Source organism: Typopeltis vanoorti, chromosome 1 (assembly GCF_054136105.1).
Source record: "Typopeltis vanoorti isolate ZY-2024b chromosome 1, IOZ_Tvanoo_1.0, whole genome shotgun sequence".
Lineage (NCBI taxonomy): Eukaryota > Metazoa > Arthropoda > Arachnida > Uropygi > Thelyphonidae > Typopeltis > Typopeltis vanoorti.
Window position 1 is genome coordinate 88,528,645 of NC_143549.1, and position 24,993 is coordinate 88,553,637.

At 35.5% G+C, this 24,993-nt stretch overlaps 1 protein-coding gene across 4 annotated transcripts in view; it reads right to left on the reverse strand.

The window, feature by feature from the left end:
• The window catches only part of LOC150110187 (puratrophin-1-like), an 877,727-nt gene that overhangs the window by 142,965 nt on the left and 709,769 nt on the right, over positions 1-24,993 (reverse strand). For all 4 annotated transcript variants that reach the window (XM_090398282.1, XM_090398290.1, XM_090398300.1 and 1 more), the window contains one exon: positions 5,231-5,473. In XM_090398282.1, the coding sequence (XP_090254408.1) occupies positions 5,231-5,473 (243 nt within the window). The remainder of the gene's footprint in view (positions 1-5,230; positions 5,474-24,993) is intronic.

Consider the following 24,993-nt stretch of genomic DNA (forward strand, 5'->3'; position numbering starts at 1 on the left):
ACCAACCACGCTCCATGCAAAGAACCTGCTCTTTATGCCCCTGTTCATACCCTCCTTACACAACTTCCAAAGCTGTCCCCTTGTTCTACATGCCTTCTTCCATTCTATGAAAAATTTCTTCCACATTAACCCAGTAACAAACCTTTACCAACTGGCTCTCAAACAGATATTGGCAAGTTGGGTATGTAGTATCCCAGAAGAGGAAAGTCACTAGTTGTGTGCTGCAGGGGTCTGTTTTCGAACCACTGGTATTTTTATTTCTATATTAATGATATTGGGATGAGTTTAACTGGTGATATCCAACTGTTTGCAGATAATACAAACCTGGGGAGAGTGATGAGGAATCAGATGTGACTTTACATGAGGACTTGAATAGATTATATGATATTGGATAGTGTGCAATAGTATGGAACTGTCGGTTCAATGTTGCAAAGTGTAAGATTCTGAAATTTGATAAACAATGGGATGTGAAGTATATGCTTAGTGAGGAAATTTTGGTGGAAGATGAGATTAGTCAGTCTTCTCTGGACCCTTTCTGATATATCCTCATCAACATGAAAACCAGGGGACCAAATATGTACACAAAAATCTATATGAGATCTGATCAAAGTTTTATACAATGGAACCAGAACCACTTTTCTGCACATTAAGGTACTCTCACATCATTGCATTAATGTGATGTGATGACTTCACAACTTTTGTAATATAACCTCTGAACTTCAGATCTCTGCTCAGTTACTAATTTGTGGTGTGGCAATCTATTAAAAGTCTTTGCAAAATCTAAATATACCACTCTATATGCATCTCTCCCTGTCCAATATATTCATCACCTTGTTATATTATATAAGCAAATTGGTAAAACACGACCTCCCTTTGACAAACCCATACTGATAAGCACAAAGAATCAAATTTTTTGATTTTTTTTGAATCCTAGCTCTCTCCAATATCTTAATTACAACTCAGAATATACAGATTGGCCCATGATTTGTAGCCTTAGTCTTATCACCTTTGTGAGGTGGAACAATTTTACCTGCCTCCCACTACTTCGGGATTTGTGCCGTTGTAAGACTCTTGTTAAACAGGTAAGCCAAGGCTAATACTAACTTCTGGAACATTCCCTTAAGACATGATATGTCATCGTCTTATTGCCTTATCGATATCTAGCTTATTAACTCCTCATATACCTCTTGCTTGCTCACCAGAAAGTCTTCTAAAAATTCATTCTCTTCACTTCATCTTCTGATTGCACAGTGAGGATGAAACAACTTGATGAACTGCTCATTGCATACCTTGACTATGTCATGTTCTCTGCAGCAATTACCAATTTGCCACTTTCATCCAATAACATCATCTTGCTGTAATTATTCTTCTGTCTGCTTTCTGCATATAAAACTCCCTAGGATTTTTCATGGCCTGATTTGCTCATACTGCACTTTCACTGTTCCCCATACTCTTCATGCAACTGATTATTGCCATTATTCATCTTATGCCACCTCAAAAGCACGTTCTTCTTATTATTCCAGATTTCATGCTTAATCCTCTCATTCATCCATTTGACACCTGCCTTACTCAGCCTTTTGACTTTTAGAATACATTCTTACACACACACACACACACGATGCTACAAGTATCTCTTTGTTAATTCTCAAGCAACATTTGTTTCTTTTCTGCTGAACTGCTAATTCCATGCTGCAGCTCCACACTGTCTACTAAGTTTGTCATAATCATGAGCCTTGTAATTCCACATATATCCTTTCCTCACAGAAGTCTTCATATGGCCAGCCACAACTCAGGAAATCACATGTTAGTTAAAGTGTTAGTAAAATGTTAGTTAAGAAGACAGGCTGAGGCAATGTGGACTACAGAGTTTGGTGAATAGGAGGAGGAGAGGTGATTTACAAGGTTGACACTGGGGGAGTTCTTTTGCTTGGTTGAACAGAGGAAAGGAGCGAGGACAAGGGGCCATCCCTGGAAGTTACGAAAGGAAGTTGCAAGCAAGAGGGTGAGGAGTGGTTTCTTTGCATGGAGGATGGTTGAATTGTGGAGTGCACTGCCTGATAGAGTAGTGAGAGCACGAATGGTTAAGGAGTGGTATGATAGACTGTGTTTTCTAGGATGGGCCTACCACGATGACTCCAATAAAAGCCTGGATCATAATAATAATAACTGGAGAGAAGTGTGAAACCTTACTCACAAATCACATCCTCTGATGAAATAATCAGATCTAAAACACTCAATCCCTCCATCACATAGTGCCTAAGATAGTTGTCTTTCAAGAAATCTAGAAATTCATTTTCCTTATTCCCAAGTGCTATCTCTTCACTCTAATCTATACTGCCATAATTATAATCACCCATGCTTTGTTCACTAACCCAAGTCACTTATACATTTCTTCATCACTCTTCTTCATAATCCCAGGTCTATAGCAACATCCAACTAAATATCTCTTCCTGTCAACCTCCTCCTCTCACTACACTACCTCAAAACCTTTTCCACTATTTTCCTCTTTTATGTCTGCCTTATGTGGACATAATCCCCCCCCCATTCTCTTCCTGTCCTTCCTATCCTCACAAAAAACACTTCCATTTCTATTCCCGTCAGGATATCATCCTTGTTCGACAATGCTTCATTTTTCCAACAATTTTTGGGTGAATAAACTGATCAGTGAAACAATTTCATCCCCTTTATTTCTGATGCTCCTGTCATTTGTAAATAAACATAGCTATACACTTTTAGGTCTATAACCAGCCCAACCCAAACAACCTGTTGGTTGCGATTTGCCCACCACACCCAATCACCTTTATCACCACTTATCCCATATATATCTCCTCAGTCTCAACACGCCCCCCCCTCCTCACATCCTGATCCATTTTATTTCTATGCTGATCATCCCCATACACACATTCACTATTACTTCCAACATCCACTATGATGTGTCTCCCAACCCTAAATCTCCCCCCATTTTCCTGTTCCTCTTATATTTCTGTTCTCTCTTCATCTCTCACACTACTACTATTTTCATTGCCAAGCACTTCAGTCTCCTGATCATTCACTTCACTTCTTACTTCCTCTAATCTTTTCCTTGAACCATACACTGTACCTCCTATCAACAGTTTCTCCAGTTCATTCACTCCAAAGTCAACTTACTCCAGAGGTGAATGAATAATACTGTGAATGGCCTGTGGAATGCCTCCTATGATGATAGAATGAGGATTTGTGGGTTTCAGAAGAGAGGGACATGATAGAAAATTTTTAAGGTGCTAAAAGGGATTTAAAGAACTGGTGTGTTTTTTTTACCACACAGACATGCATCCAAGCATACACATCAAAACCAATATTGATAAAAAAAGAAATTTGAATTGAATTGGAAAACAGGATGAAACTGAAATCGATATTTCTAACATCGTGGAACATGAACTGAAATCTGAATCATTATTTTTGTTCAGGTTTCTCATCCCTGTTGATTTCACATGTGTTTGTGATAATTCTATTCTACTACTACCTGAATGCAATGATATACAAAAGTAATAACAGAGAAGTTTATTCTCCTTAACCCACAAGGCAAATCAAAAACATGTAAGGAAGAGACATATTCATTATGCTAAAGAAAAAAAAAATTCTATTATGTCCAATAAAAATAAAAAAAAATCCCTTTAAGAATGGCATATTTGATTTATGATACAAAATGCAGCATGTTTCTAGGCCATTCCCAACTACTATATGATAAATCCTCACAGTATGATAGTCTAAAAGATTAGCTACTCGAGAGAAAGATGGCAATAAAGATATCCATTTAAAGCTTTCAAGAGCAAATGCTTGTTGAAAAGGAAAAAAAAAAATTTGCAGTTATATCACCAAAGTACAGGTATCCCTTGCTTAATGCGGTTTTGCTTAACGCTGGATTTGATTAACACACCGAAATTAATTGCGACATTCCCTTGATATACGCGGTAAGAGTTTTGATTAACATGCCTTTAACCCTGCGGAGCTCGCAGCTGATCTGAGAGATACATGAAAATGTTTAATATAAATATTCTTACACCATTCAGTGTATAGCTTGGAGGTCATGAGTAGCTATGCATTCATATGTTACAAGTGATATTCCGCACTGTTTTCTGCTGTCAGTTTGGTTTAACACGTTATGTAAAGATTTGTGATATTTGACAATAAATTGTATCTGAGAGATACCACAACCTCTGATGTCAGTATAGTATGGTTCAGCTGTTTTTTTTTTTATTCTTTGTTCAATAATTTCTAGATTGTAACTGAAAATAAATAAACTGTCATGTATTACTGAAATAAAGAGCCAAAGGCTTATTTATCATATATGTCAATATGTCCTCTAGGAGATGTGCTTTACATTATGGAAAATACTAAGGAAAGTGATCTGGAGCTTACTCCACCTTTACTACGAGTTGCTCATAAGGTTGTTCATGCTTGTATCTGCCGAATCTTTTAGTTTCTATATATTCGGCACAAAACTCTTGTAGTTCTATATTCCACTATGAAATAATGTTGGATTCAATATTCACTTAATTATTACCATCATGTATTATATTTTCAGTGTTTTTTCTTTATGTGTTATTGCATTTTAGCACATACTAGTAATGAATGTATCTATCAGATATACCTCGAACTACTCTGCAATTTTTACCACGCAAAATCATGCAAGCCTTGTGGCGTTAGCATGATGACGTCATTCCTGCTTTGCAGCCTCCTACAAATTATTAATAATTGATCATGGACAAATTGTAATTTTTACTATTGATTATTAGATTTGATTAATGCGATTTTGATATACGCGGTAACATTGAGGGATTAATTAACCACGTTAATCGAGGGATACCTGTAATTCTACTTATATATCAGAACTTTTAATGGACTCCTGTACATTTTGAGGTTTCATGCTGCACTGATTATAAAAATTAAGAATGAATTTCAGTTTTTATCTCTCTTTAGTCAAAATCAATCATTTCTGATTTATCTTCCACGATGACTTTTGATTAACCTTTGATTTTACATTATTTAGTTCAACCATAAAAAACATGAATGTAATACTGAAATTTATATTTATTTCAATAAATCTTAAATAAACTCTTTTCTTTGTGTTTTTTAATGATCCATTTCAACATAAATAATGCAGTTAAATAAATGGTAAATAATGCAGTTAAATTTTATATCAAAACATGTCATTCAAAAAAAAACTCAATCAATTTGATTCGTTACTTACCTTATCCAACAGATGATAACATTTGGCTGTGTCCTCTAACCGTTCACGTGTATCCTCCAATCGTTCACTAAAACTTCCCAGATGTTGTCTGAGGGATGCTGCAAGATCTTGCACCCCACTTGAATTTGCACCATCCTGAGATGATTTAACAGAGGTAGAACCTGCAGCTGTGCCAACAGCTGGTGTCCCCTTGCCTAATGCAGATGCCTCCTCCAATAAGTCATTACCCCTTTCGATCTGACGCTGTAAATAGTACAATATTTTATGTAACTTTACTATCCATGTCAAGATAATTATATACAAATATATTTTTTCCATACAAGTCAGATAAACAAATCTGTTTTTGCACGTAAGACACACACATATTCATTAAGCTTCGGATATTTGATTATCATGATAAATTTTGTAAATTGGATGAAAATCAACATTTCAAAACACACCAAAGTCTTCCTGATCATTTCCTCCACATTGCAAAGTATTCAATATGAAAATATACAATCCTTGAACATTTTTATATTCAAAGGCTGTAAATATTTGGAAATATGTCAAATTACTTTGAAGCTCTGCAACATGAATAACTTATAACTGAATTTATCCCTTAAGGCAATTTCTATTAAGAGGTTTCACTTGAGCAGTCCTTTAAAACCAAAATAAACAAAATCAACTGAGTCAATTTCTGGAAATAGGCATACAATGTTTCAAAAATATGTAAGTATAGAAATATACGTTCATCAACATCACCTTGAACAAAAGCTATTTCTTTCTTCATCGGCATTCATCCATCCCATAAAGCAATGAAAATGTGATAAATACTAGCATGCCTTTCTTCATCAAATGAATCTGCATGAATGAAGGGAAAAAACTGCTACCGTTTTTTTTTTTAATTTTTTATACAAAAAGAACTTCAGTTAAGTTTCCAAAACTGCTATTATGGAATAAAATATATTATATCGAAATGAGTTTCCTATGAATTCAGGAACATCTTTGTAACATTTATAATTTTCTACAAATCTACATTTAAACTTCCATTTTAAAAACAAAGAAAATCAGTTGAGTGGCAACCTGGAAATAAATTTCTAAAAGATGGTATTAAATACATAGATAATTTATCATCTTGTGGAAAAAAAAATGTATTATATTGTAAAATGACAGCATTGCATTTATTCTTGATGTCACACTCCCTTTTTTTCCTGCACAGGCCGTTATACATGTTAAATCCATATCAATCTTAACTCCCCCCACTCCCCAATCCTGCGCTAGCATCCTCCTGGGCACTAATAATTATGTCTCTCTGGAAATCAGTTAAATCAATTTTGACTATCACAAATTTTTTTTTTTTTTTAAATACATTTAAGACTACAAGAAGGATACCAATCCATGTCATCCCTAATTTGCATAAATATGCTTTGAAAGATGATGGAAAGGGATGAGGGTCAGCGGCAATTCTAATTTGTGTCACACAGTGCATATAATACATATATATTTCAACTTATATATAAATATATATTGCTTGCAAAGAAATCAACAGATACCACAGTGTGAGTAACAAACAGCAATGGCACCCACCTTAATAAGATGTAGACCTCGTTTTGCTGCGATGATTGCATCAATCCAAGACATACTTTCCACAAGTGTACAATGGCAATGACTGGGAATTTTGGACCTTACTTCCTGCAGGCATGTAATGAGATCCTGGACCATTGTGGGGTGGATGTCACTTGACCTCATCCAATGCTTCAGTTCATCCCATAGATGTTCAGCAGAGTTGAGATCACTGCTCTGTGGATGTCATCAAATGCTGTGACATTCATATCCACAAACCACAAATTACAGCAGCAGCCTTATGGCACAGTGCATTGTCTTGATGAAAGAGATAATGGTCAGTTCCAAAGAAATGCCATAAAAGTAGGAAGCACTGCTTTGCCTAGAATGTTCAGATATCTCGTGGAGTAAAAGGTTCGTGGCACCACAAACAGAGGTTTGAGGCCAAACCAGGAAAAACCCACCATACCATCACACTGCCATCTCCAAATTTCATAGTTGGGGTATGCACTCTGATAAGAGATGTTCACCAGGCATCAGCTAAACCTACATAAATGCATCTGCTCAGTAGGGGGCTTAGCATGATTCATTGCTCCATAACATAGCTTTCCAAGCTTCCATGTCCCACTAGACATGCTCTTTACACCACTGAAGATGATGTACGTTGGTTTGGATAATGTGGGGCTTGCATATTGCAGCCCCAATGTGGAAACCCCTGTTGTGAGTCAAGGTTCCGAATGTTTTTGTGCAGATTCGTGTTCCAGTCAATGCCCGGAACTCCACATTCAGTGTGTCGGCGAATAAATGGCAGTTTTTACATATTATCCTTCAGTCATGTTTAGTGAGTGTAGCAGATCATCCACTGCGGTTAGCACTTGCAGTTGACCTCCTGCACTTCCAACTCAGTATGGTATCACTGATTGTAGACCTGGGATGGTCCAATTTGTCAACAATTTGCTGAACAGATAGGCCTGTAACATGGCATACTACCACAATGCCTCTTTCAAACACCATCAGTTCCCTTATTGCAATAAATTTACCCAGACACAGCTGCACTAACTTGGGAGCATCATATTCCTCCAATTTATAATAGCTGCAAACACGTTACTTGTTACATGACACGATGCACCCTGCCCATGGACATGTCCGTTGACTTCTTTCTTTCCAAGCAGTCCATATATACATACATATATATATATATACATACATATATATATATATATATATAGACAGAAGAGGCACTAGGGTCTTTGGCGCCTGCATACAATTTCTATCTGAGCACCACCGTAACGATCCAGGCATGTGTGGTTCTGCAGGTACGAAGGGGGCGTCTCCCCAGCGGCGGCACCCCCTTCGTAGCGGGGCCCGCATGCACCACATGCTCTGAATGCCTGCTTCCGCCGGCTCTGTATGCAGACATACAATCTAAAAATAGAGATGTAAGCAGAAGAATTCATCATAAAATATTCAAATTTCTGGTATTAATAGTCTGTTTCTGGTATTAATATTTTACCAAAAATATTAATACCAAATATTTTACTAAAGTAAAAATAATGAATAAATACTTTCAGTTTTTCTTGTAAGTGGAAACCCCTGTATATATATGTAGATAGCATGTTAAATAACTGAAAATTTAATGTTACATTATTTTAAACACTAAAATGAGGCTAAAAATTATATGGTAAATTAATATGCATGTTAAGTGCTGGAGTTACAATTGGGACTTCTGTTATGATGACTGACAACTGCAACTCTTGGACTCATAGTGAGGCGAGTTTTGACTTTTTTTTCCTTTTCATATTTGTCGTACATGTGTTAATTTAGCAGTTTTACATTGAGTTCATCTATGACAACAAGGTAGTAATATCAGAAAATGTCCTAAATAGAGTGAAACGAAAGCAAATAAAATTTTAGTACTTTTTTTTTTTTTTTCAGATTTAGCACCTTTTCCTTCATAAGATGGTACAAAATATTTTTGCTGGGTGGTCAAACCCTGCATAACTGGGTAGAATAAGATCCACAAAGCCCAAGTGCCTTGTCACAAAAAAACTTATATTTATCTAAGTTATTTTTAATAGCCATATATAACTTATTGTCCATATACAAATGAAATGCGACTTTTTAATAGAAAGAAAGAAATGCTATATTAATAATGCTTTTAAAACTGCTAAAGCCACGTGGAGGCTAAATGTTTTTTTTTTTTTTTTTTTTTTTTTCAAATAAAAGTTTAGGATAATTACCTTAAGTGGTAGCCAGCTTCAGCGAAAGGATTAAGTTTTTTTCACCTATTCCAAATATGGGTCTGCATAGAAGAGCGCTGCCTCAATTAAAACGACGAGGACTCATCACACTAGGTAGGCGTATATGACGCCAACCCACCTACTTGTGTTTGGTTAGTACCTGTGTGTGCACATTTTTTATCTTCTCCATTATTTGCACTCTAAACGATGTGTTTCGAAACAAAGTGCAAACGAGCAGCTGAATTAAAAACATTAGATTGACACAATTTAAACACGCGCTTTTTATGCAAAGCATTCAAAATTACTATTATGATTTATATAGCGTTGCAGAGCAAGTTGAGTAAAAAGCATAAAAGAAATGTGACGAAAAGAAGCAAAATCATATCGTTTATTAGTCTATTACTCAAAAACAAATACGCAATCGGAAAATTCACTTAGTGGTAAATAAAGATGGAAGAGATGCGTCAAGATCTTCATCGATAAACATTTCTGGACCATAACAATTTTGCATATTAAAGTACAAAAGTTCTGTCTCTCCCATACAGTTTAATTTAGTGAGAGGAAAAGAAAAAAAAAATCAAACTACAAAGAAATATTAATCCTTGAGAATAAGCAACGGTACAAACGGCCTATCTCGATACCTAAAATGGTAAAAGCCACTATTTGAAAAAGGTGATGCTGCGTTCAGCAATCCGGAAAAAAATGAAATGACTAATTAGAAATGGCTTGACATATGTAAAATATTAACTAAAAGAAATAACCGTCTCATATTTCGTTATTTCTTTCAAGGATATCAAAAGAATATAACAGCAAAAAAAAAAAAACTACAGAAATTAAATAAACAAGCTGCAACATGAGCTATAATCACTAAATTTTTGTTTGTTTGTTGTTGTTACAGGGAAGCACAACAGAAACTGTATCGCTAACCTTCTTTCCTATTATCTCATGTCTCTTTCCACCATTGAAAATTTCTGTGGCCTACTGTCTGATTGTGACAACGCCATACTACGCATGAATCTAAACTCTGAAAAGTAAAATTAAAGGCAATGTGAAACTAATATTTAAAAATCAGTGAACAGATTTAAATCCTGCCTTTTTTTTTTTTAAACCAAAGACTAATTAAATAAAGACCGGAGCAGCTGCAGGTAATGTTTCTATTTTTAATCTTCTCTGCCAAAAACCGTCCAGTTGCATTTATACTATTTTGCATTTTATCAAACGCATCATAATCAGTTTCCTGATATACTCTCAATGGGTGTTCAGGCTACTATGACAGTACTACAGGATTAGGCTTACATTATTATTAATCTCCTATCCACAGGTTTTCTCAAAATTAGTCTATTACTTGTCAGCACTCCAATATTATCTTAACTAAAAATTTCATGCTTCTAAGGCACTTCTGACTGAATCAATCTACCTAGATCTTGGTTTTCCCCTGGGTCCCTTTCCTGCCATCTTGGCATCAAACACCTGTTTTACTAACCTTTCCTCGCCCATTCTATTTAAGTGGCCATAAACCTTAGATTAGCTCTGCTTACACATTCTTGAATGTTAACAATGTCAAGTTCCTTTCCCGTATCATCGTTTTCTAGGAACTCTCATATCTGAGAGTCTCTAATCTTTGATCAGGGGATTTATTTCTAACCCATCTCTCAGATCCATAACTTAAAACTGGCTTGAACACTGTCTTATATTTTATTTTTTTTCATTCTATTTTAATCCCCTTTACTTCAAATACTATAGGGAAAATATAAAACTGAAAAACGGAACGTCCCTGCGTATCCATTTTTAAAATTATTTGATATTTTCCCACATAAATTAAAAAAAAAAAAAGAAGTAAACTTTCGAAATCTGTTTAGATAATCTCTTTAGCTAAGAGATGATCTAAACAAACTCTTTAGCTAATTACCTGTCTTTATGAAAGGAAACTTTATTAATATACACAATGATAAACGACAGTCAGAGAGAATTCAATATAATATTTCAGCTACTTCAGAATGCTTAGGTCCTCTGTCAAGTCTGTCCGTATTAATATAAGCAAAAGCTATTTAACAATGACTAAACAATCTAGTGTCAAATACCATTCGAAAACAGCATGTACTTCACTCAAGTCACATAAAGGCCATTATGTCTGAGAGAGAGAGAGTGACGCTGAGGAAAATAAATGTTCAAGGTAACCAGATGTTGACACAACAAACAAGTGTTACATAATTACCCTGGACTTGGGTCGAAAAGAGGGCAAATCTAAAACATAATTGACTCTGATTGCAATAATTTATAGCACAACATTCTTAAAACGTGATTTGAAATCATTTTTACTCACGTAATGATCGGAAGAACGATAAATAAATTCATTTCAAATCTCTCAGAGGTTTAATCAAAAAACGTTCGAAATTTCACCTAAATGAAATTTATAGACATCGACTTTTTGTCTAAGGATTGTTAATGGAAAGACCAAAAGGTCCAAGCGCTGTGCTATCATTAAAAGTGCTTCTGCTTGTAGGGTTTTAGTCAACCAGTTGGAATCAGTTTCAATAAACATAACAGTTATAAAACATAAGAAAACCGCAAAGGCAGTTTTTAAGTTCTCGTATATAATGAGAGAGCACGGTTCTGTGCCACAGTCGAAATGATACATGCTACATAGGCTGGAAAATTCTTGTTTCAAAAGCCGTTAAAGGAGGCGAGGAACATTTTAGGTTTGTTTTTCAAAATGAGGCTGTTACACCTCTCAGAAGGAGTTATCGTTAGTTATTGTATAGGGAACTAAGGCTAGAAAAACGCTAGCACCGTTTGTCAATCATGTGTGCTCCCATAACAATGTAGGAAGAAAAACTTAACTTTTCGAAGAGTTAAAACATTTTTCATGTTCCTGACTGCTAGGCAGGATCAACCTTTCGTTGTTTCCAGGGTGTCTTCTACCGCAAACAACGAAAAAAATTAAAAAAAAAAAAAAGCTTACGAAAAGTCGTGGAATACACACACACATACGCAGAGAGAGAGAGAGTGTGTGTGTCGCAGTGATAATCCAACCACTATAAATACAGTACAATGGCTGATGAATGCAAGCTCTCACACATCTACCAGTGTCTAAGGACAGAGAAGTGAGCCACCTGAACAACCATGGCCTGTGAGAGAAGTTTCTGACGCTAAATGACTTCGGCCGTGGTAGAGTATTTCTAATAAATACCGCTACACCACTCAACCACAACCTTGATGTTAACTATTGAAGAGATTCATTCATTAATTCAGTGAACATAGGGAATGTGTCTACATAGCAGGTGTGACGACATGGAAGTGAGCTACCCTACAAAATAACGATGCGCAGAAATAGGTTTATAATTTTTGATGAAAAGGAAAACAGAGTAGGCCATGCAATACCTATAACGCACATATTGTATCATTTCTCGCTAGTCATCGCAACATATTTTTCCCCCCCTCCCCCTGCAAAACGGAGCTTGTCATGAATAGATATGAACAAAAGGCAACTAGAGTGGGGTGATAGTGATCAATAACGCTCTGCTGTTGAAACATCCCAAATTCAAGCTGCAAATGCTTAAAAAAAGTTCAATACAGGTAACCCTCGTATAACGCGGTCTACAAATTGTAGTAACCCTTGTTGAACGCGGTACTTATACAACGCGGTTTCGATATAAGACGGTCTACAAATTGTAGTAATCCTTTATCTTTTCATATATTTTTCAACGCGCGACTTAAAAATCAAATTTTATCTTCGTTAAATTTGCGTCTGCCCGTATCGCGCATGTAGTTATTAAGTAGCGAATTTATATAAGCGGAAATACCCCTTAGCACGTATGTATACATCAATTGTTTACCATATAAAGTATTTATTGTTGAAAATTGTCTTCGTTTTCTGCCAGGAAAGCGCATTAAAAATCACAAGTGTGTTAATTTCAAGCTGAGCACTTTATTTTTTGGTGAGTTACATACAATATGTAATGCTTTTTTTTAATGCAAAAAAAAAAAATATATATATATTTTTATAGTAATGGCCATTTAGAGCGCTTTTGCGATATGGCTGAAAACAAAATTAGTGAATTAATTGGAGAAATAGATTTAAATGAGGAGGAACTGGTACAATTAATAGATGACGTCGAACCAAATGGCGGGGGAAAGTTCTGCCAAAGATTCTGATTGTGATGAATCCGTTAAAGAATTCAGTTTAAAGAAATTAGCAGAAGGACTGGACTTGGCAAGAAAGTTATTTTATGGATAATGATCTCCCAATGGGGCGCTCCGGAAAATTCACGAGACAATTGGATATTTGTTTAGCTCCGTATTATGAACTTAATAAAAAATTGCAGCATAGTGGTAAGCAAGATCTTATTACTGACTTCTTGATAACTAAACCAACCGAAGTATGCAATGAGAATTATACAAATGATATCCAAGAGATGACGACGTCCGGCCACTCGTAAATAAAGCACATCTACGAAATGTTAGTTTTGAAGAGAGTGATGACGATTAAAATATGCACTTTATTTTGCCTAAAACATTTATGTAGTATGTGCAATGAAGTTTACGTACAATTTGTAATTTTATACTATGTATTTGTTTCATATTTTATTTGTTTTCTTAACTAACCTGAATTAAATAAAAATATTTTTTTTTGTTGGATATGTCATTGTTCATATAATCTTAAAAAAAAAAAAAAAAAAAAAAAAAAAAAAAAAAAAAAAAAAAAAAAAAAAAACGATTTCAGAACCTAATCCTAGTTTTTCTATGTGATCTGAGTCTCGCATAACGCGACATTTTTGTGGAACCTAACATCCGCGTTATACGAGGGTTACCAGTATTTGCGTTCCTACTCAGTCTCATATAGCTGCCTCTGTGAGCAAAGTTACATAGTCTGTTTTCTGGGATATCTGGAAATGGGGTTAAATTTGTGTGTGTGTGTTGATTATTTGTAGTAAGTGCTTGCCAATATTAACTACTGCTGTACGTAGTTAACTGGAAAACTCTCCAGACTATGCAATTTCTAGTTGCGATGCTGTACATTACTATTCTCCAAAAGAATATTTTCAAGAGTTACCAGTGACTTTTATAGGTTCCTGAAACTGAAAGAACACTTTCGTTCCAGAAAGAGGAATAGCAAGTATGTATTAATACTTGTTGTAATGACCTGGCTGGAGGATAAAAAAAAATTTTTTTTTTTTTCCCCGGTTGCAATTCCGGCTTGGGAGCACCACAGGACCAAGAGCATTTTCATGAGCTGTTCTAGTAAAATGGTATACTTGTCTCAACTAAAATATAAATATACGCATACGCACTATACTGGCTTCCTTGGAATTTGAGGCCATCAAAGTTGTCTTTTGGAATCATGTTAAAAATACCCTTTACGCTAAACAAAGTCATGATTTGGAAACAAACACTGAACGAAAGAAAGAATTACTGCAACTGTTTCGACATTTGTCTGAAAACATACCGATTTCGTACGAGAGTATATAGGACAGATGTTTGTCGTCATCCGAGGGTGACCACAGTGATGTGATTACCATACCATCCACAAAAGTTGAGATACTGTACAAAAAAAAAAAGTACAATGCAAGACAATAATTCCACTGTCGTATTTTTCGTAAATAAATTTTAAGAATAAATGCCAATAATTTCATGAATGAAGAACTTTCCTTTAAATACAAATGATTTGAATGGCCTCTTTTAAACAGTAAAAAATGTTATTTGTTTATTGTAAAAGAAAATCTTAATGTATTACTGGAGGGTGTACAACATAGCGCTGGCAGTCAAATAAAGAGTGCTTAATATATTTAAAAAAAAAAAAAAATGGAAGAGCAATACAAACAGGGAGAAGTGATGATGACGAAACAGTTGTAATATTTAACCGGATTAGTTCAAGGAAAGGCATGTCGAAAAGATATGAAAATAAATACATATCAAGGATTATTTACAATGGGACATTAAATATCCATTTAGTCTGATTTTTTTTTTTTCCCCCTAAGACGACCTTGCAGGCTATCAACTCTTATCGCTAAGTTTGAATATTACGCTCATGATTACATCAAGTGCAATATTATCAATAAGAAATAAATAGATACTTTCGTGCTCCCCCCCCCACAGTATAATACTATGCTACGAACAGATTAAAGGGATTTTACCATGAACTCCGAGTAAGCGTTGCACTCGCTTTAAGAAAAAATTCCACGCTTCTCTCACAATATCCTAAAACGATGCAGAGCGGTCTTAAGAAGAATAAACAGAAAAATTGCAAGGGGAAACAACAATAACAAAAAAAAAAACGTAGTCTGTGATATAAATAAAACGTGCATACTGTATTAATAATCATTGTAGTTGCACGCACGCTTTTATAAATACTAGTTAGAAGTATTTGAAATAAGGACTAAGTACCCAAAATTTCAGTCCTTTCTACAATTTGTTCTCAAACGCACACACACAAAGTTTTGAATCTATTGTTTCAAACTTAAAAAAAAAAAAAAAAACTCGAAGCAGTAGATCTGTAGAAACAAAAAGGTGTACAGACAAAGTTATTGGGGAAAATGACGGAAATTGATGGGTTGATGGATTTGACACGATAGAAAGTGGCGCCATCCTGGAACCACGTTTGATAAAAGTAGTCTATCGGAATTGAAAAGGAAACCTTAACGTCATGATTTTAAAAAGGAATCAAGGCTATTGAGATTCTTATATATTCTAAGTATTAATAAAGAAAATTCTGGAAGGGAAATAAATGGGAGCAATTACAAAACGTATCGAACACTCTTCTGGGAAAAGCCGATTTATAAAAGTAAATACTGTATTATTAGAAGTAAAAAAAAAAGTTCTTCGTTCATTCGATAATTGTCATCTGGGGAGAAAATTCAACTAGAATCCTCCCACAGATGACATTGGGTAATAACATACATTAAAGTAAAAAAAAAAAAAAAAAAAAATCAATGTCTCCATTATGTGTGGCAAATACAGCTGAACGCTCTCACTCTCCGTCTACTCACTCACTCTGTTGCCATCCGTCCGATCTTTTGAATAAAGATCGGACGGATGGCAACAGATAATATTATGGGAGTTTATTACTGACCACAAGGATTATTGGATGATAGCTGTATCAGTTATTACGTCATCCCGAGACGTAAGTGAGGAAAAAGTTTCATATACGAACCAATATACGTTGTATAGAAGATGCATTAGAAAGTGAAACAATTCGGCGATTATGACATAAAAATGAGAATGTAGGCGGCAATTCGTTCATGAGAAGTGTGGAATATAATTAAGAAATAACTTTGGGATAAACTGCTGTTAAAAATCTCGATATTCAACACCTGTACCGAATGGTGCCTCACACATCTTTCTATATAACATAAGATACAGGTAATACAATAAAAAAATCTCAATATCCAAAATATTTATTTCGCAGCAAGTAATGTCAAAACAGAAGCGAAGACGAAAAAATATTTCCATTAAACCTCCGAGTAAAATTATGTTTCAATGTTCAATACCGAACTTAACTGCTGGGAAGATCCTAGATCCTTGTCAGTGTAGCGTATTTTAAAGAAATATTTCAATACTCTGCGAAACTGCTTATGATTTAGCGAATGAAGTACTTTGGCTTCGATTGTTCAGTTAAAGGAATTGCAAAGCAAAAATGTTATTTTTGCGAACTGTATAAGAGAAAACATTCAGGAAAAGTGATCATAATATATATGTAAGATGGTCCAAAGTCACGAAGGGGCTTAAACATGTAATGACTTTTTTTTTTTTTATTGAAGATTATTTTTGTTCTTTTTTGTTATAATGACGTACAGAATTTGGAGATTTTTTAATTAGTTGTGAAAAAGCACAAAACGTAAATGCCTTCCATTTTCGGCTTTACAAAACGGGCCCTTTCTACGGCATATTCCATGGCAGCTGTTAATGTTTCTGGCTGCGGCGCCCTAATTTTTACACGAATGATAACATTCAGCTTTTGGATTGTGTACAGCTTGTTCATATATGCCTTTTCCTTCAAGTAATCCCCATAGGAAAAAGTCGGAAGCCGTCAGATTTGGAGAACGTGCTAGCCAATTAATTGCAGACTTTCACGAAATTATTCGAATGATGATTTTCAAAATAAAATTGCACGATTTTGGTTCGTTATTGGGTTGTGAACTTTTCTATGATTAATTTCCCAATTGTTGTTTAGAATACTTCAAAAATATAATGAAAAAATAAATACCGGTAATAAAAAATATATATATTCAAGGGGAAACAACTTAAACCCCCTTCGTGACTTATGGGCCACCCTGTATAACATTCTTTTGTTAAGGTATTTTTCTTTCTTAACTAGCTTAACTTAAGAAGTTACTGCTAGTCATTAAATATTATATAAATCGATAATTAAATCTCAGTATTTCCCAGTGTTCCATTAAAAACATAAGGGAAACAAGTTGGTTACCCGTGTTTCCATAAAACGTTTCCAATTGCAGACTCAAAATATATTTATGGAATAATGGAGTATTACAGTTTGTTCATACTTGATGGTTATTATTATTATTATTCCTGATACCTCCAAGGAGTCCGAAGACTCATCGTGGGAGGACACCTACAACTGTCTCTACACCTAACCTCTACTACGAATCATCTCCATCAACGCCATCTACCGCCCACCTCCAACACCACCACAACTAGTAATTTTTGTCTGTAAATTGCGTGTGTTCTGAAGAATTGGGAAAGAATTCTTTCGTGTTAATTTCTTTCATCGATAAGAGAATTAAATTTATTTAAAATTTAAAAGAAGTTACAAAAGGAACTTGTAATCAGACGAGAAAATAGAAACATAGCAAGTCTCTTTTAGTATGGAGACCATTTAAAAATAATAAGAAATAAGAACAGCTCCCTAAATTTTAAACAAAATAAGGTATGGCAACTGTCAAGCATCCCTTCTCTAGCAAAAACCTTTGCAGGTGTGTTCTGCCCACTTGGATACGCCAAGAGTGGGACGCCGACAATAACATGTTTCCAGTTAAACCCACGACAAGGGAATTGAAAGCGGTGCAATCCTCGAGGCAGCCGACAAAATATCACCTGCCTTCGATTCACTCTCAATACAAAGCGAAGGTCGCACCAGTCAGCTCATCGAAATTTTCCCCGGGCGAAAGTAATTAAGTAAACTAAAGGGCTCGAGATGTCAAAATGTCACAAACTTGAGTTCACCTGCATACTTTACGGCAAAGAAATCAAAGGCTGGCGGTGCGCACTAGTTAAATCGCCAAGCGAACATACTGAAAGGGATGTTAGTAGTCATGAGATGTGCGGAAGTACTTAAACATGTCATGTCTCAGCTGGTAGTAGCCCACAGGATGTTTCAAAGAAAAGATGCGCTATTTCAGATAGCTTAAGTTGCAATGAGATTAGTCTATACTACTTGCAAGAGGGGAATGTAATTTAACTGCAAATGACTGCCATAAGTAACTAAAAATAAAGTCAAAAGAAGTGTGCACAATGAATCGTTCGCATTAGCAGGAAAAAGTGATAGTGTTAATAATGTGATAGTCTGGATGTGAATATGTTATCATTACCAAGGATTTACGCTAGAGGTGAATAGGCATATTATAAATGAAATAAGTGAAAAACAATGAAATATGGTTAAAAACATTTCAGTTTCAGAAATATTTTAGACATAAGCACATCCTCGATAATACTAAATTGTTGCATATAACTGAAAACATAAGAATATAATTATCGCATAAATAATGCAAATGAGAAAGCTGAATACAGAATTTGAATTTTGCAATTATGTGTTTTTAAATATGCTATTTTTACCAGTGTATTTAGGTGGTTACATTTCAGTGCCCAGCATAAGATTACTAACTTCCTTACTTCTAAAGTGGCATGAAAAGTTACACAGTTGGCCTGCAGAGCAGTTTTTGGATTATCTACTCTCAGCACACTCACAGTACTAAAACTCGTGAATCCATCTACGAAAAGCATGCAGCCTTTCGTGGGTGAGATTCACATAAAAAATGCATGAGATACCCAGTAGTTATTTTTCAGAAATAAAATCTTAGTGTGAATGGACTTTGTTTGCTTTATCAATTAACGAATAGCGAATTAGGAATCATCATAATTAATACGAAAAATGAGACATGCGGTGGGGGGGGGGGGAGAACTCTCATGTAAAGGTTGACGTCGTAGGAACATCAGGCCAGCTAGCTGATGCTAATCTTGTAAATTTAATAAAGATGTCAAGCGAAAGTTATGCTGCAATTCTTTTTCTTTGTATGGCTCATGATAGTAAGACCAGATATTATGGAAGTCTTTTCACTTTAGAACTGCATTATCTATCGAGATTTGCTTCCAACGACTGCAAATATTTCATGAACACAAAGAAAAACTTGAGATAAGTCTCTTTTATAGTCAATATTTGAGCGTTGCTTTCATCATAATATCACTTTCCTATTTTTTTTTTCGTTCTCGGCTAGGGATTTTAATTCATTCATTTGATAATTCCTCCTTTGTGATTCATGTCAGCTTCCTCCAAGTTGCCGAAACCCAACAATTTGATAAGATTTAAAGTTTGACACACACATAATATTTTTTAACTTACATTCAGATCTTTTTATATAAGATTTTTTTTTCTTTCATAAACAAAAATTTCAGAAGCAGCAACGCTGATCTGAAGCAAAAGTTAAAGGCTGGGTGGTTAGTGTATTCGTTCTCTGACCAAATGGTTGTGGGTTCGAATCCCGCTGTGTGGGTAGGAGATGAATTTCATCGTTCGATGCAAGATCACCCACCACTCCGCTTACTGGAATTCTGAAGCGGCTTGAAAAGGTACCATGTTTGTCTCTAAAGCAGGCTTTCAGGATTATGTAAGAAAGAAATACAAAAATATTTTTTTGTATAATCTATACACCAATGCACTGCTTGGAAAGAAGTTAATGGACATCCCATAGGCAAGGTGCATCGCGCAATGTAACAAGTCACGTGTTTGTAGCCGGTATAAATGGGAGGAACATGATGCTCCCAAGTCAGTGTAACTGTGTCTGGGTGAAAAGGCTGCGAGAAGAGAATGACGGAACCATGTTGCAAGCCTATCTCTTCGGCAATTGTTGACGGTTGGGTCATCCCAGGTCAACAATCAGTGGTACCATGCTGAGATGGATGTGCAGAGAGTCAACTCAAGTGGTACTCGCAGTGGACGACCCACCACATTCACCGAAAGCGACTGTAGGGTGCAAAGAAGGATAATATAAAAACCGCTATTCATAGGCTAACACGTTGAATGCGAAGTTCCGGCATCGACTGGAACATGAATCTGCACAAAAACATTCAGAACCGAGGCTAACAACATGGTTTACATAGTAGGGCCGCAATAAGCAAACCCTCACATTATCCAAACCACATGCAGCGTCGTCTTCAGTGGTGCAAAGCGCGTGGTGTACAGTGGGACATGAAGTTTTGTCTGCCGTGTTATGGAGTGACGAATCACGCTATGCCCTTTACCAAGCAGATGGACGGTTGTGGCAGATGCCCAGTGAACGTATCTTACAAGAGCGCGTAATCCCAACTATGAAATTCGGAGGTAGCGGTGTGATAGTATGATCCTGTTTTGGCCTCGGAACTCTGTGGTGCCACAAACATTGAACCCCGAGAGGTATCCCAATCACGTTTCAAAGGTTGCTGCTGCTGTAACTGTGTGGTTTTGTGTACATGAACGTCATTACACTTGATTGGCCTCCACAGAATCCTGATCTCAACACTAATGAATGTCTGTGGGATGAACTGGTTCGTCAAGTAAGGTCAAGTGACTTCCGACAACTGTCCAGGATCTTATTACATGTCTACAGGAAGAATAGCCAAAAATTCCCATTGATCGTTATTGTTTGCTCCGTGGGATTGCTACAGTCATCGCAGCGAAAGGAAGTTCTACATCTTATTAAGATGAGTGCCGTGGCTGTTTGTTCCTCACACTATGGTATCTGTGGCTTCTTTCCAAGCAGTGTATATATAATATTAATAGAAAAATGGTACTAGTATGCTATAGGTTTACAACTTTTCGTCGGTGAGAATCACATTAAAAAAATTTTAAAAAAATGCGAAACTTACCTAAAACGAGTACACAGATTTCAAATGAAATTAAAAACACCAGCGGGATCTAATGGCTGAGACATGCATTTAGCAGCAGCAACAGGCACTGTCGCGAGTCTACGAGAAAATACTGCACTACAGAATTGGTATGTGTTAATTAACTAATTTGAGTATTTCGCAATTGAAAGGAGGCGATGAAATAAGTCATAATCGGCAGGGCAAAAACTGTGTAGCGGCGAGAATGTTTTTTAATGGAAAAATGTCTTAAATAAGTAAACCACTGAAGTAATCAGTGATTTACTTATTTAAGTAAACCACTGTTTTGAGAAGTAGGAAAAAGTGAGCATTTTCTCTTAATATTTTATACTACAAAATAAAATGCACTTAATATAGGGTGGAAAAGAAATGTATAACTCTCGCCAGTGAACAAGTGGCCTAATACATTTTTAACAGACCCAATCTACTATCACTTCAAAAAAGAAGATTAATCTTGTTTTCTATGGCTGAATTACTGAATAATAAATCTTCTATGTATAAAAAGACAGCAAGGAAGTTAAAAAAGAAACCTACATACCACTAAGGCTCTTCATAATCTCCTAGCTGACACGATAACAGTCCAAAAGGTGAAGTTTTATTTACCCAGTGGAGAATAGAATATAATAATGTTAATCTCGAAGACTGCTTTCGTGAATTTTGCGGTCTCCACATACTGCTGCTGCGGTTTCACAATCAATACGGTTCACGCTAGTGGAACAATGAACTATAAGACTCCAACAAATGGAATTTTACGATTGGTTTATGCCTCTACGTTCTATTTGAAATCCTGTTGCAAATAACGAAGAGTTATTACTTTGAGAGGAGAGGTGCTGCTAAGAGACGAGAGAATGCACCTTATCATGTGACTAGCTAGCTATCGAAATGTCAAGACAATGTCACAAAGAAATGTCATTCCTCAGAACTTTACAGATTACACCATGTATTATCACGTGGCCAAAATAATTGATATATTGTATTTCATTCTGAAGAGAAGCAAACAGTTATTTAAGCATCCCAAGAATGTTCTTAAAATATGTCAGTGAAAAAAAAAAATCCGCCTTTTTTTCCTCTTTCTAATACAAGGCAGTTTCAATTTGTAAACTACATTCTTATCCCGGTACTCGTACATTTTGTAGACAGTAAATCTGTTTATAATCAAGCTCATACTGTCTTACCACGAAAGGTTGCAAACCTCTATAGCCCATCGTGCGTGATCTAAGAGTTACCGTATTTACTCGATATAACTCGCACTTTTTCCCCCAGAATTAAAGTTTAAAAAAAATCGTGGTGCGAGATATATACGGGGATTTTCGGAAACGAACGTTTTTCAGGAAAAAATTAAACTGACGTTTATAATTAAATCCTCAGTATTCGTTACAATTTATAATTACTCATTTATAATATTGTCTCCATCATAATTAAAATTAAATGCATTTAATTTTTAATTATGATGAACGTTATTTATGCGATCGGTCGCTCACCTTTATCACGCGATATATTTGAACCTTTAGCGACAATGTTTTTGCAATTAAATTAAAACAAATAGTTTCATTATTGCTCGTCCTTTTATCATTTTGGAATCATAAGATCGCAATGATTTATATATATTAAAAAAAAAAAAAAAAAGTATGACTTACCAAGAATCTACTATTCCGTATCGCTACTTCCGGTCTTGCATATGATTGGTGCGGTATTAACAAAAGATCGTGCTACTCAACAACAACAAGCCGACGACTGTTAAGTTAAAATGCTGACTGATTTTCTTCAACAGAATTCCAAAATATCTGAAACTACCATAACATTCATTAACTATTTCTTAAAGTTTTAAACTTTTTTCGTGTGCGAGGTATATGCGAAACTTTTTCATTTCTTTTTTCGTAAAGTAAAAATAGGGGGTGCGAGATATACGTGAGGGAGAGTTATATTCGAATAAATACGGTATTTAAACAGGAGGCCCAGCTCTGGAGAGCAAACATGAAAGTTATATAAACTACATCAGATTTCCCATAAACAGAGTGGTTGTCTCCAACCGGACAATGATATTCACCTACAACCTAAGATAATTAAGTTAAAGAAATTTCTAAAGGTATCATGTTGATGATTTTTATAAGAATAAACCATAATCACTGTTTCTGTACACGTAGCAAAAAAGAGTAGGGAGATTCTTATAGTTATGCTATGATAATTCAGTTCAAGTATCTTCATTAATAGTTTAAGTGCATGGAATAAGACTTCTTATCTCCCTCACTAAAGCGTTAAGGGATTGCGACAAAAATTTCCTTGCAACTTCAAAACAAACAATCCTGTAAAACCCACACATGTGCAATTTAATACTGACCATTATTTCTCAATAATAGGAGGTCGAGACCCCCACCTCGTGCTGTTTCAAAATTGGCATTAATTTATATTTAAAGTACATCTCCAGTAAGCGTGACCTCCTTGGCCTATTTCACCCAACCCAATGAAAGGAGGATTAACCTCGAAATCCTTATATAGTGAATGATGAAGGAAATTTGTAGTAATTCTAGTATCCAACCATTATGTCGAAAGTACAAATGAAAACTGAGAAGAAAAAAAAAATCAGATTGTGAGGAATTTCTCCTACAGATTACTCCTCATAATGAGATGCGAAGTTCTGCCTCAACGTAGTCCTAAGTGAGAAAATTTGAATATATTAAAATACGTAGAAAGCATTAGCTTTGTAGATATATTTAGTGTAAGTGGAATGCAGTAAATATAAGACCTCAGCGTTTAAGTATTTGAATTATTATCTGAAGTAGGTAAATCATATATTTCAATTCTAAGAGGCAAGATTGGGTTATTTTGCAACCAAACCAACTAAGGCTAAGGGCATTATATCTGTTAATTGCGTGTGTTTTTCTAGCCATTTTGTCTATTTTGCAGTAGGATAAACCCAATCACTCCATATGAGACTGGCTAACTCACTATTGAAAAGTTCGCATAAAGGTTCTTCGCGTCCTGGACATTCGAAACTAGGTCTTTATAACCAAAGAGCACCATTGTTAATGACTGCACTACGAGAAGTTGACATAGAGATATAGAGAGCGTGAGTGAATTAAAGGATGCTAATAAATTTATGGTTATTATTAACTGATCACAATACTCTCGATCTATATCTGCCCAGAGGAAAACTGTTCATTTCCCTTTATTTGATAGTAAATCTCGAATGATAAAATAAGGAAACCCTGTATCGTAATCAGAAACGACTTAAACGTGTGTATATTACCTTGACTGAGTCAACAGTATGAGATACAGCAGCACTCAGTTCGCTTGAGGATTTTGTGTTTTAGTTTTTGATCTCGCCTCCACTAGCCTCAATCTTTCATTTGACATTACTCTAGCCAGAAATATTATCACTAACAACATAAATTCAAGCACATGAAACTGTTAACAATACCGAACGACATAAATCTAACTTACAGAAAAGAACTTCGGTTTTCTTTATTTAATAAGCCTTGAAATAGAACAAATTGGATAGAAAAGAAAACAAACAGCACAGTCAGACAAGAATTATTGTATAAAAAGACAATAATAGAACAAATTAGAAAACAACAACTGAGATGGTTTGGCCACACTGTACGCATGGACGCAGACAGACTTCCTAACGTCCTAATCAATACTTTTCCAACTGAAAAAAGAAGACCCGGAAGACCAAGAATTACCTGGCTGAAATTAATAAAGAACATCTCAGGATGCAGAACATATAAGGAACTTTTTCGAACAGCAAGGAATAGAGAAGACTGGAAGATCCTGCTCAAGAGAAGACTCAACCCGTCTTAGATGGAAGAGAAGAAGAAATGTTAAAAAAAAATCATGTACAACATAACCACACAACGCTGCAATATGCAAAGATCTTTCAAAAAAAAC